Source organism: Phalacrocorax aristotelis, chromosome 3 (genome assembly GCF_949628215.1).
Source record: "Phalacrocorax aristotelis chromosome 3, bGulAri2.1, whole genome shotgun sequence".
Taxonomy (NCBI): Eukaryota; Metazoa; Chordata; class Aves; order Suliformes; family Phalacrocoracidae; genus Phalacrocorax; species Phalacrocorax aristotelis.
In genome coordinates, this window is record NC_134278.1 from 111,993,634 (window position 1) to 112,006,002 (window position 12,369).

Here is a 12,369-nt window from a genome sequence, read left to right on the forward strand (position 1 = left end):
ATTCTTGTGACAGCCTAGGGCTCTTCACATACACACAAAGAACTGGAATTTCAATATACACCAGAACATGAACTTCATCCAAACTGTTTCATATTAAAACACACACTGCTCTCTACAGTATATTAGCCCACGTGGACTCAGACATTTGACTGTGCTGTAGTCATCTTTACTCCAGCATAAGAAGACATTCTCCCACCCTTGCTTTTTCACCAGTTCATCTGAAGCCACATATCCACATTTATCCCCATGTACATTACAAAGCAGACGGATGCCCATCATGAGTCAAGTTACAACTCAAACAAGTTCAAAAGCAATACAATATTGACTGTATCACTTTGCCTCTGCTCTTTGCTAAGCTGTAACATTACCTGTCGGGTTTGTATAAAGTGTCTTCATCTCCAACAAACCTGACAGCAAGCTAAGTCCCAGAAACACCAGCTATGGATACAACATTGACAGTTTGCCAGGAAGAAATTCAACGCCCAGTCAAAGGCTAGGTTTTTACAACTATTGTCTACTTAAGCCTCTACAAAGCAGGTAACCTTTTCTTTAAGCCTTGAGCTTTACACCGAAGGCCACGCATGGGATATCTGTGTTTGTCATCTACATATTCTGAAAATTCCAGCTATCCAAAACAGAGTTACTCTCAGGTCACCTTCAGTTCAACCATATTCGATAGCAGCAGTGTCTTTTATATTTCCATTACTACAGAGCCAAAAATATGTTTGCCAACCCCAAACTAACCACATACAGCTCCAGTAATTTAATCTGACAGCTTCCACAGTACAATGGCAATATCCTCTTGGACTTATCAGAAGATAAGCCACAGAGAGAGAACATTTCCTCATATAAAAGATACGTTGTTGCTCATCAACTCCTATCATCTTTTGGCAGAAACACAGCAGAGAGGATCTCTATCTTCAAACCACCTTAAAAACAGGGATGTTGGCTATTAACAATAAAAGCAACTTCCTTCCGCAGATCTGAAGAATTTCCACCAGAGTTTCCCAGGGGAAGTAAGTACACAGCAATCAACTGCACTGGGATACCACAAGCTGTGACATACGTACCTATTAGCTCCTCTTGCAACAGACAGTACAGCACAAATGCAAACTATCTTCATAACAGGGTCGTGAAGCTTGGTGATACCTAGCAGCAGTACACTTGCTGTTAATCACATTAAGTTAGAAGCAAAAGATCAACTTAGACTTCAGTGGCCACAAGGACTTCTATGTGTCCAGACATAGCAAACTGAATACAATCTACTAGTATAAGACCCATTAGTGTTTGCAGTGAATCTAATTCTACAGGTTTTTTTTAAATAGATCAGATCAGTACAAGCAAGTCTACCTAAAGAGAAATAGTGTTCAAGGTATTAGAGCAGCACAATAACTGCAACTATATGAAACACTGATTTTCTTCTTCCTTTGAAGCAGCAATTATGAATATTTCACGCACAGAAAACACCGACCACTGTGAGACAAAAAAAAATTATGTAAAACAAGAATCTCATATCAATCAACACAAAAGAGACCAAAGAAGCACTCCTTGCAGCAGTATTTTAAATTATATTAAAGCAGGTATTTCTCTAGTGTTGGAGAATCACAAAACGCCTGTCAACCAAAAAGGAACAAGCCAAGGGATTACATGCCATGTTGTACTCTACTATGAAATCAGGACTGGATAGTACTGTCAGATAAAAGGAGGTGGAGGGAGAACATGCAAAAATATCCCTCAAATGGTATAATGTTTTATATGCCTCTTAACAGCTCATTTGAGAATAATCCTGTTACTTCCCAGCACACTAACACTGTGCTGTTTAGCAGCATTTTAGGCCTGTATGGACAAAATGCTTATGTGGAAAAAATTTATTAGCAATTAGACCACTAGCAATTTTCATGGAAGAAAGAGTTAATTTTACCTGAGCATAATTAGATCCAGGTTCTCTTTGCTACCTCTTCTAGAATGGACAACAGTAAAAAATACTAAATATCTATATTAACATTATGAACATAAGCTGAAGTGGTATGGCAAGTTCTGTTATGTATCTGATGCTCCTGGCTTGCTTCCAGTATGGAATATCAATCATATCTGTAGGGGTAGGGTTATTAAATCATGTTTTTTCCCCCCTAATATAGGATGATGAGGGATGTTAGGAGATGTCCTAACTCCTCAGAAGTCAAAACAGCACTCAAATTCTTTGCAAACAATTGCTGCTATATAGAAATAGCAACTCTTCAGAACACCACCACCAGATCTAGCTTTCTAGTACCATAAAATAAACTAAGAATTTCTTATTTCTTTAGGACATGTAAGAAGGCCTGAAGACTTTATTTTCCTTTTGACATAGCATCTGTAATAGAAGCAAGCATGTTAGGTACTCACATAACATACAGCTTTACACACCTAGACATTTCATGATACAGAAGACATTGTTCCACAAACTAAGGAAAAAATGGAAAAGTGTAAATCCAGATGTTTGGTAACATGATGCTTCTTATAATAGAGGCTGGCGCTTGGTAAAACCCAGCATTTTCAAAACTTGTAAAACTAAACCTCAACTAAGCAATTACTTCAAGCAGGAAGTTATCCTGTCAAGGCTTACAGAACAGATTTCATCAATTATCTTGTCACAAACTGAAGTTACTCTCACTTACACAGCTCTCATCACTGACTTTCAAGAACAAGTGCTTTTGAGCAATATCAGAATAAATCTATTTCAACATTTGATTCCATGTATTGAAACTCTGGTGCCTGCTTGAAGGTGGGGTAAATTAAACCATTGCTCAAAAACAGAGACCAATTCAATATAAAACAATGATATATATGCTTTGAGTTTGGGGTTTTTTTTGTTTCTCTTTTTTTAGAAAAAACCCAAACTCCACACTTCTTGAGTAACAGTAAGGTATGTTAAAATAACCAGTCAGACTTCATCCAAATGAATTAGACAACTTTTACTAAATGAAAAAACCTACATTTAAAATATGCATTTAAAACAAAATGGAATTAGAAAAGAGACTTAAATCCATTTTAAAGAACTTGCTCACTGTGTCAGAAATCAATATAACTCTTGCATTAGATAATGTGCCAGTCATAAAACGCAAGTTACCAGAATCCTCAATTTAACATTTTTCAAAGACAATACTGAAGTCAAGAGTTTTACATCTACTGATGCACATTTAGAATGGTATAAATCTGAAGCCTTCCCCCAAAGAATCTTACAAATTTGACAGTATTCAATAAAAGCTTTTGTACTGATATCCAATAAGTATTGCATCCTAAAGCATCACAAATCTGTGCCTTTCACTTGTCCTACTACGAATTTTGTATCTTCTCTGTATCTTGCCATTTGCCAATGTTAACTCTTAAGAAAGGAGAGAACTGAAAAGAAATACTGCATAACTTTTGATCATGTACAGGAATTATTGCTACTATAGTACACTACAAAGCAGAAGTCTATACAAGAGTATATGACATTTGATCATGAAAATCCAAAGGATATAATCTTTAGTGACATAAGCCTTATAATCATGTTGGACATTCATATAGCAGTTTCAGCTCACCGCTGTCAGGTAGCCTATTGTCCGTTGATGAACATCCATTTAAGCACACCCTCTTATGGAAAAAGAATGTCAGCTTTCAAAGGCTTAGCAATAAGGATCTTCATGTTCTGTGGAACTATGTAACGTGAATTTTGATGCAGGTAGGGAGTTACCTGGAAGCTAAGCATGCCAAAGGTGTTTCATGCTAATAAAACTAAAGCCAAGGTACCACATAATCAAGTTACCAACTAATAGGCAATACCATTTTTGTCCTAAGTTAAATGAAGTGCCATAGCACAGTGTAATGTCAATAATTTAAAACAGTGTAGTGCACAAATTCATTGTGTGGCAGTTTAACTTAAAAAGTTGAGACAGGTTTTTCTGTCTCAATTTACATTGGCTGTCAAGCTGTCCAGTTTGGGCTTTTTGGACTTAGTTTGCCTTTTAATCACTACCTACTATAAACTTTGCATTATAATGGGGAACACATTTGGGCAGCGTTATTATGAACAACAGTGGGCTTGGGGGAGGATAAGAGATCAATGGCTGTTCTAAAAAATCCCCTTCCTTGTTTTGATTTCAAAGAGAGAGCTGGGAAGTAAGACTAGATACCATATTCGCATCATTCTAGCTACAAAAGAACCAAAGTAAAAGCAATCAAGCAACAATAAGACCACATTACACAAATGGAACATCATGCTCTCATCTGGTTTAACTATTACATCAAGTTTTAACTGGGATGTTGGTCAACTTTAAAAACCGTGGTAAATGTGAATATGTAGTTGCAATAGTTTCTTCCTAATACTTTTTTTTATTCTATGCTGGATATTAGAACTCGGAGCTATTCTTGTTACAATACAGTGTCGCACATCTTTCTACTAGAAAAAATTAATAAAGATCCTTTACCCGTCTCTTAAGTTAAACGTGTGACATCATAAAGGGTGTCAAATGGCTGGATGGTTTTACAGTGCACACTTATTATATACTGTAATATGGAGTTTTGTCCTTGACAGATCTGATGGTGTTTCTACATTATTCCTTTCTTCACCTCTTCTTCGGTGGATTAGCTGTGCGAGGTGGAGTGACTGGACGCCCAGAATTCAGTCCACCATACTGGTACTTGGCTTTCTTTTCAGATGGTTTCAATATCTTAGAGAAAATAAAGAAGTTCTTTTGAGTCAGTGACAGCGAAGAACATTTCAAATACTGTTAAGCCAACATGAGATCTCATTCAGCAGGAACAAGAGGGGTGTGTTGGTGGGGGGGGATCACATCACAAGCCTACTAATTTATTAATCCTACATACAACAGTAGTACTACTTCAAAATCCTTCTAGTTCTACCACTATGCTGGGGTAGGAAGGGGCAAGAAAAAGTGCTGAAAACATGTCCAAGGAGTAGGGATTAAAATCTGATTAGAGTAACCACACTAAAAGGATCCCAACAGTCAATCCGCATAATTAGGTAATCTGATCCGTAGGCATGACTAAAAGGAATTGCCCAATTAAACTTTGAAATGAGCATGTGAATAGAGGGAATAACTTAATATGGAGGAGTTCGGAAAACAGCAAATCCCACAGCTCTCCAGAGAGCAGTGGGTTTGCAGTTCTAATTGTCCACAGACACCAGCCTGCTGTGCAGTCCTTCCTGTAGCTCAGGTATGTTTCCCTAGACTAACCATAAGCATGTCAACAAGCAGACTAACTCAGCACATACAGCCAAACACTTAAAGAAATATTTAATGTACGAATATATCATACCTGAAAGGAACACATCAGAGTTTCATCCACACTCATCATGCCCCCTGCATTGTCAAACTCTCCACAATAATTTGGAGCCGAGAATAGGGTGACCAACTGCCGTTTAGCAAAGAATTCATATCCATCTTCAACCACCTGTCAACATCAGAAAAATCAATACAGCTCATGTGAATTTTCTTTTTTTTTTTTTTAAACAAAAAAAGCCAGTCTTGAGGCAAACAGGATTTATATTAAAGAGATTACAAGAACTCATCAAAAAGGTATTTTACGTCTTGGCTTTCAGACAGGACAGGTTCAGTCATTTTGTTTTATTTGGACAGTGAATGCCAAATCAGGTAGTTTAACCTGTCTGACACTTCCAATGTTAAATATGCATCAGATTGACTGTTCAATGTTTTAATAGTTGAAGTCTGATTATGCATTGCCAGTTTAAGGATTCCTGGCATTTTATGATTTATACACAGAATGTGGATGTTTGACCTATCAGTTCAGAGCACACAAGGTCTGGATACCATCTTCATTCAACTATAACTGCTGATTGTACAAACTACAAATGTTGATCATACAAACCTCAAGCGTAGGCCTTTTTATAATTTTGACTGTCTAAAAGCAAAGCAGTTCTGCCATGTTTTCTCTAAGAGCATAATTCACCTTTAAGACAGTGCAAGTAGTATGATGCAACAGCTAAGGATGTTCCCTCTTCCTCAGAACAGAAGCCTCACGTTATAACAAAGTGAAATCAGCACACCTACTGCTCATTTTGGTCCAATCACCAATGGTCTTTTAAAAGACGTCATGCTTTTATAAAGAACCGAAGTGACTACATGAATACAGGAAATTGGTAGCAGTCCTGATCAGCAGTTAAGGAATCTTAATATCCATTCCACGCACTGACTAATATTCTTTCACGTTTTGGCAGTAAAAATGCAGAGTGAATTATTTAAGTGTTCTGATACTATACCTAAGCCTAGCAGCAACAGAATAAAAAGCCTATTTTTGTTTCACAGCAGGACAGAGCTTTTAAAATTGATTAAATAATGAAACTGAAATGTTATACAGGAAATTGAAACCTGATGTCCACTCAGCTAGGACACTTGCTTAAAGTAACTTAATAAAAACTGCAAAAAAGTGTACTTAGAAGACGGACGATGCCAAAAATAACCTTGCTTTCTGCATATTTCAGTAAGTCAATCTATGCTAAAGTACTCTAGATAGCTGAACCAAAATGAAGGCAACAGTGAAAGCTTTTATGTACAGACTTTTTTTGTAGAAACATTCAAAATGCATTCAATACTTCCATGAAGTTAAGCAAATAGTTTAAGCCACAACTACCAGAGACCTGACTACTACTGAAGTGGAATAGCTCTGAAACTTCAGCGTAGATCTCGAATTCAAGTCACTTTGCCACTTTAACCTGGACACTTTACCTCTAGTGTTCATATACAACAGCCTAACAGTAAACAGACAATACAAAAGAAAGAGATCAATGTGGGAATCTAGTGTTAGAAGCTACTTCACTGACATTAGACACCTTTCAATACAATTCAACAGAAGGACACAGCCTTATAGTCCCTTTATTAGAAAGATCTTTTTTCTAAAAGTAACACAATGCAAAGTAAGTTTCAAGTCTATCCTACTGATAAGCAGCACCAAAGAGGCAGAAAATCTAGAAGGAAGGGTTTTAAAGAAGCAACAGCAGCATAATTCATACCTGGTGAGCTCGACAGATCAAATCCAGATCATGACGATTCAGAAATTTACTGACCACATCAGCACCAAAAGTGAAAGAGACCCCACGATCATTTTCACCCCAACCTTGCACATCTTTGTCTGGGTCAGACCACAGCAGGTCACACAGCAAGCCTTTGAAAGATAACACAAGTGAAGATGCTAGTCTTAGGAGGTATCATTCTATAATGTAAAATAGTTTTATTGTAATTACCACAGCAGCTCTCAAACAAGGTAAGCCTTAGCAACAAATACAGCAATACTTAAAACTGCAACTCATACAAAAGATATGGTCTGCAAAAGTCTGAAGATTTTTTTTCCCCTCACCACTGATAGTATGTTAAGATGAAACAAGTCAGAGCCAAACAGTTCTCTGAAATAATCTTTAACTGTAATATTATCACAGAATCACAGGTTGGAAGGGACCTCAGGGATCATCTAGTCCAACCTTTCTGGGAAGAGCAGAGTCTAGACAAGATGGCCCAGCACCCTGTTTATTATTCAGCATGTTTACAGTGAGCATTTGAGGAGTTTAAAAATACTTCAGTGGGTGCATTTTAAAGGGCAACTATCATTTCCCAGCTCACCAAGAAAGCTTAGTTTGAAAGCTGCAGTAGATTTTAAAATCCCGTGCAAGGCCAGTCATAAATACAGCAATAAACTTGTACCACAACCTTCTGAATGTGGAACAGCTTTGCTTCTTACCTTTCTTACCAGACGTGAAGAACCTTACATGACTAAATCAAAATTTAACACAGCAAAATTCTGACATACTGTTTCAGGTAGCGCTTTCAGTTTGCTTGGACTACTGTTGACTTTTCAAAAAGCCTCATGCCAACCAGTCTGGAATGTAAATTAGAACCATAAACCTCTCTGGTGTTTTAGTACTGGTCAAGATCTTTTTTTTCTGCTGCCAACAAAAGGTCAGCTAAATCTGGAGTTAAAACTGGGTACTAAAAAAATTTCTCTAGATCAACTGCAATGCCTTTATACATAGAACTTTCAAAGCATTTTCACATGAGAAAAAACCAGGCCGATTCAACTACAAACAAAACAAAAAACATTCAAAATATATTTCATAGATCTCCGTGAAATTGTACTTTCTTTACCTGTGATGACTAACCCCATAGCATTTAAATACTTAAGAGCATTGTTTCACAAGCTGAAAGAGATGCCAGCAGGCTCCTTTATCTGGCACTCAGAAGTTTGATTTACAATTACATCTAGTTGTTCGCCAAACAAAATACCAAAGACATTGTTTCTTAAATAACAGATCCTTCAAGTTGTAATCAAGCAAAACTAATGTCTGAAGCCTATTGTGCAACTAGATCATTTTGTATGTACATACAGCTAGCATGTGGTCTTTGGTGTCACAGTTCCTCTCTAGCAGAGGCTAAGATTTTATTTGCTTTTAGAAGACAAAGGACAGAGCAAGTACAACTTCATTTTAGATAAAATATCTATCTAGAAATAAATGACTGAATACAGACGGCATATGACAAAAACTTACTTTGGTGAAATTTAGTTCTATATTGAGTAACATGTTTTGAAAAACAGAATAGTTGCGCTGCAATCCCTAATGGATTCTTATTATGCATTTCCAACAAGTGACAGAAGCTTGCTTGTCTCGGCTGCTTAGGAATTGCTTCCTCTTCTATTCCCTCCCCAAAATCAAATAATCTTTAGGGTTATACACAGCAATAGGCAAAGCTGTCCTATACTTTCTAGCAGTGGTATAACAGAACCCTGCAACAAGTTTGTCTAAACCAAACTATGCTGCCCAAGGAGGTTTATATTTTAACATGCAACGTTTACCACTGCAATAGCTTAGGTTGACCAGGAGTGTACCATAACACAGCTGATACAAGGCAATCAAGATTACACTAAAAAGGGAGTTAGTTTCCTAATAAGCAAATGGTTGGCAATGCTGACCAAAATACATCATTTATACCGTGGCCTCACAAAATGCAAACACTTCAATAATTACCAAAGGCAAGTGATTTAAGCTGGAATACAGAATGAGATTTGAGCAAACAGCTTCCAACCCCATAAAAATGCCACCAAAACAAGAGGTCTTCAAACTGCAGCTAAGGTTGAAAAGGCTTTTTTTTCCCCATCAGGCTAGAAAAAACATAATAATGATCTAATCTTCTCACAGTCCACAAACATCTACCAAGAATTTCTGTATCAACACAGACATTCACCAAGTGACAACCCTCCACAAAATGACAGCTTTTAAGGACTTGTAACTGCCACAGAAATGAGACCACTTCAGTTTATTTTTCCACAAGTTTTATTTCCATTCTGTAATATCGGTTGCCTAAAGTAGGTCCAAAAGGGCAAGACCTATATCACTGCACCGTATACGCACGTCACTGATGGGACATTTCATTGTACCTCTGCTGGTAAACACCTGGCTATTGCTTCTGAAAGCAAAATTAAGACTGCAAACCACTCCGTAGAGCAAAAGCCTGTTTTAAAAATCTCTATAATTATTTTTAGGAGGTACTAAGAATACATATGATTTCAGCAGAGTGTCCATGGAAACCAGAACTACATTCTGCAAGGGCATTCCTGAAATGGGGGTGGCTCAAGCAGTAGTGTTAGCCTGTTGAATAGGACTACCTTTTCTGAGAGCTCTGATAAATGTAAAAGTTGACTTGTTTGTACTGACATTTATTTGGTTATGCATTGAATGACTTGTAAGTAGCATAAAAGGAAAAACAATATAGTAATTTATACTACAAAACACCCGTTTACCAGTGTAGTAACAGTTCTCAGTGTCAAGTGTGTATATACCAGCTTGCAAAGAAATGTTGTTTAAGGAAGAGTAGATATATTAGTCACTGAATTACTCCTATGCATCAGCACTGAAGAACATTACAGGAAGTAAAATTCTTCTATCCCAAGGTTCATCTGTAATTGTAATTTGTGTTTCAAAAAAGGTTTAGATGTGATACCTCCTCTGAAAGTTAATTTCAAACTGCTGTTGAAATTAACACTTCAAAAAATATCCCGTTGTACTGCTTGAGTCTTTTCAATCCACTAGTAACAAAATTTGGAATAAATCGAACACTGGATACTGATTAAACCATTCAAAAGAATGTCATACAGAAAAGCACTGGCAATTTGCATTCAACATCTATATAAAAAAGTATTAGTGTATCAGTAGAAGAAAATTTCAGGACTAGCACATTGATATAAGCAACTGAAATCCCAACTGTAGTGAGGCCCCAAGTAGAGAGAAGCCCAAATAGTTTAAATAATGCTCAGCAGGCTTTAAACAGTCATGTTCTTTGATATACTAAAACATTTGGGTGTGCCTAACCAAGGCAAGATAAAGAACAGCTGTTTAGTTTCATTTGATCTTTCATTAGATTTCTAAGACTTGTTTTAAGGCAAACTTGTGGATAATGTATCCTACTCTTATGACAAGCAGTAATAGTGTGGGCAATAGCCTCTAACAGATCAGATAACTGGGCTGTCATGAGGAACAAAGACTCGCACCCAGCAGAGACAAAGAATACTGTACTAGAAACAAAGGTTGTGTAAAGTCACTGCATTGCCTGTACAGAAATTGATTAAACCCATTTCCTCATTAAGACCTATTTGCAGTAAATTCCGTGTCACTGACCTGTGTCAGGAACATCTGTAGGTCTCATAATTCTCCGGATCTGCTCCATTGACTGGAGATCTGGAGACAGTCCTGTAAGTACAAGAAAACAAGTGACTTGTCTACATATTTTACCTGTAAACAGGGAACACTATCAGAGGCTCAAAGTCATATAGCATCATTTCTGCTGTAATATAGAAAAGATAGTTTGCTGTAAGACAATTAAGTTCCTGAATAGAGGGACACAAGTAAAATTAGCAAGAGGTTTTAATTATTTTCCTACCATCCTTTCAGCCACACAGCACAGAACTCTACCACTAAGTATGTTCTCTTCAACAGCTTACTAGAGGAAACCAGTGAAGGACAGCATTCCCATTATCTAAAACTGGATGGAGATGGCCTTCTTTACAACCACCTTACTTTATAAAGGCTAAAGAAAAATCCCCTACCCAGGTTTAAAAGACCACAAGCCAAAGGAGCCTGCAGGTATGACTGGAATCGTAAGTCACATCACTGTATTTCAGTGTTTTACCACACATCAGCTGAGCAGTAGTCAATGGATGCTGTAAACAAATACTATAATGTGTAACTGCAATAGATAAGGAGCACAGAGGTGGTCATCTACTACAGCTCAGCTGCTTAGTCATTTATAAAGCCATAGTACCTTGACTACTCAAAAAGTAATTAATCAATCACAAAGATACAGCGCTTTTTCTATAGTTTTGCCATATTAACATGTAATTACAGCCAAAGCACGGGATTTGAAAGCCACCCTATGAACAATTTAAGTACACACTCTAGAGCTTTTCTACTTGAGGCATACAGGCATGAAAGATCCTACCACATGTTCTAGCTTCTTAACGTGCTCTTATATTAGGGTCCTAAAGTGACAGATTACTTAGGCCAAGATTACCTAATTAAGAAAGTTGCAAATTTAGCAATAGAGCATGAAGACCTAATTTGTGATTAAACATATTTAATATTAACAAGCCATATCTATTTGACTCAGTCCAGAACTTTAGATATGATAGAAAAAAACCTGTCATTGGCTAGGACTCACTGCATGAAATAATTTCAGCTGATACCAGAGTTCGCACAGTGGCAATGTACTTATTACAGGAACAAAGACTCCAATATATTTGGTATAAAGGCTTGAGGAACTTTTCTTCAAGTATTAAGATTTTAAATTATTTTTACTGAAGCAGTCTTACGACAAAAGCCTTCTATCCTCATCAGCTTGTTAAAGCTGTCTTCACAGTACTACTTCGAGGTTGTCAAGGAGAGCAGAAATCTTACATTAAACAGTGTCAAAGGAGCTTTAGTCAGTTTTACTCATACACCAATACAGGGATGCCAATATAAATTGAAGTAGATAATCAGCTTTAAACTTTGACCAACCTGCCTCTTCCCCTTCCTCAGAACTGACCTGTTTGCATGCAGACTACCTTAGCACAAAGGCATGTGGATTCTACTCTGATTCTACTCAGCACCACACCCAGAGATAGTAATGGACAATCTCAGTAAAATAAACACAACCAGTTTGTGAACTTCTACAAGGTTACAGCTCTCACCATTTCAGGTTGCACTCAAAACGTGAAGTTCTTTAAAAGAAAATAAGTTATTACAAACCACATCTCAACCCTATAGCTGTTAATTTTTGTGCTGATTTACACCACTGTAAAATGGCTAAACCCCTCAAAATTGCCTGCATGTCTGTAGTCCTCTTC

The 12,369-nt window shown here is 37.1% G+C and overlaps 1 protein-coding gene across 2 annotated transcripts in view; it reads right to left on the reverse strand.

The window, feature by feature from the left end:
• Positions 1-2,939: 2,939 nt before the first annotated feature.
• Positions 2,940-12,369, reverse strand: part of PPP1CB (protein phosphatase 1 catalytic subunit beta) — a 29,486-nt gene continuing 20,056 nt past the window's right edge. For both annotated transcript variants that reach the window (XM_075089105.1, XM_075089106.1), the window contains exons 5-8: positions 10,664-10,735; positions 7,013-7,164; positions 5,302-5,436; positions 2,940-4,691 (exon numbers count right to left, since the gene is read on the reverse strand). In XM_075089105.1, coding sequence (XP_074945206.1) covers positions 4,587-4,691; positions 5,302-5,436; positions 7,013-7,164; positions 10,664-10,735 — 464 coding nt within the window. In that variant the 3' untranslated portion in view covers positions 2,940-4,586. The remainder of the gene's footprint in view (positions 4,692-5,301; positions 5,437-7,012; positions 7,165-10,663; positions 10,736-12,369) is intronic.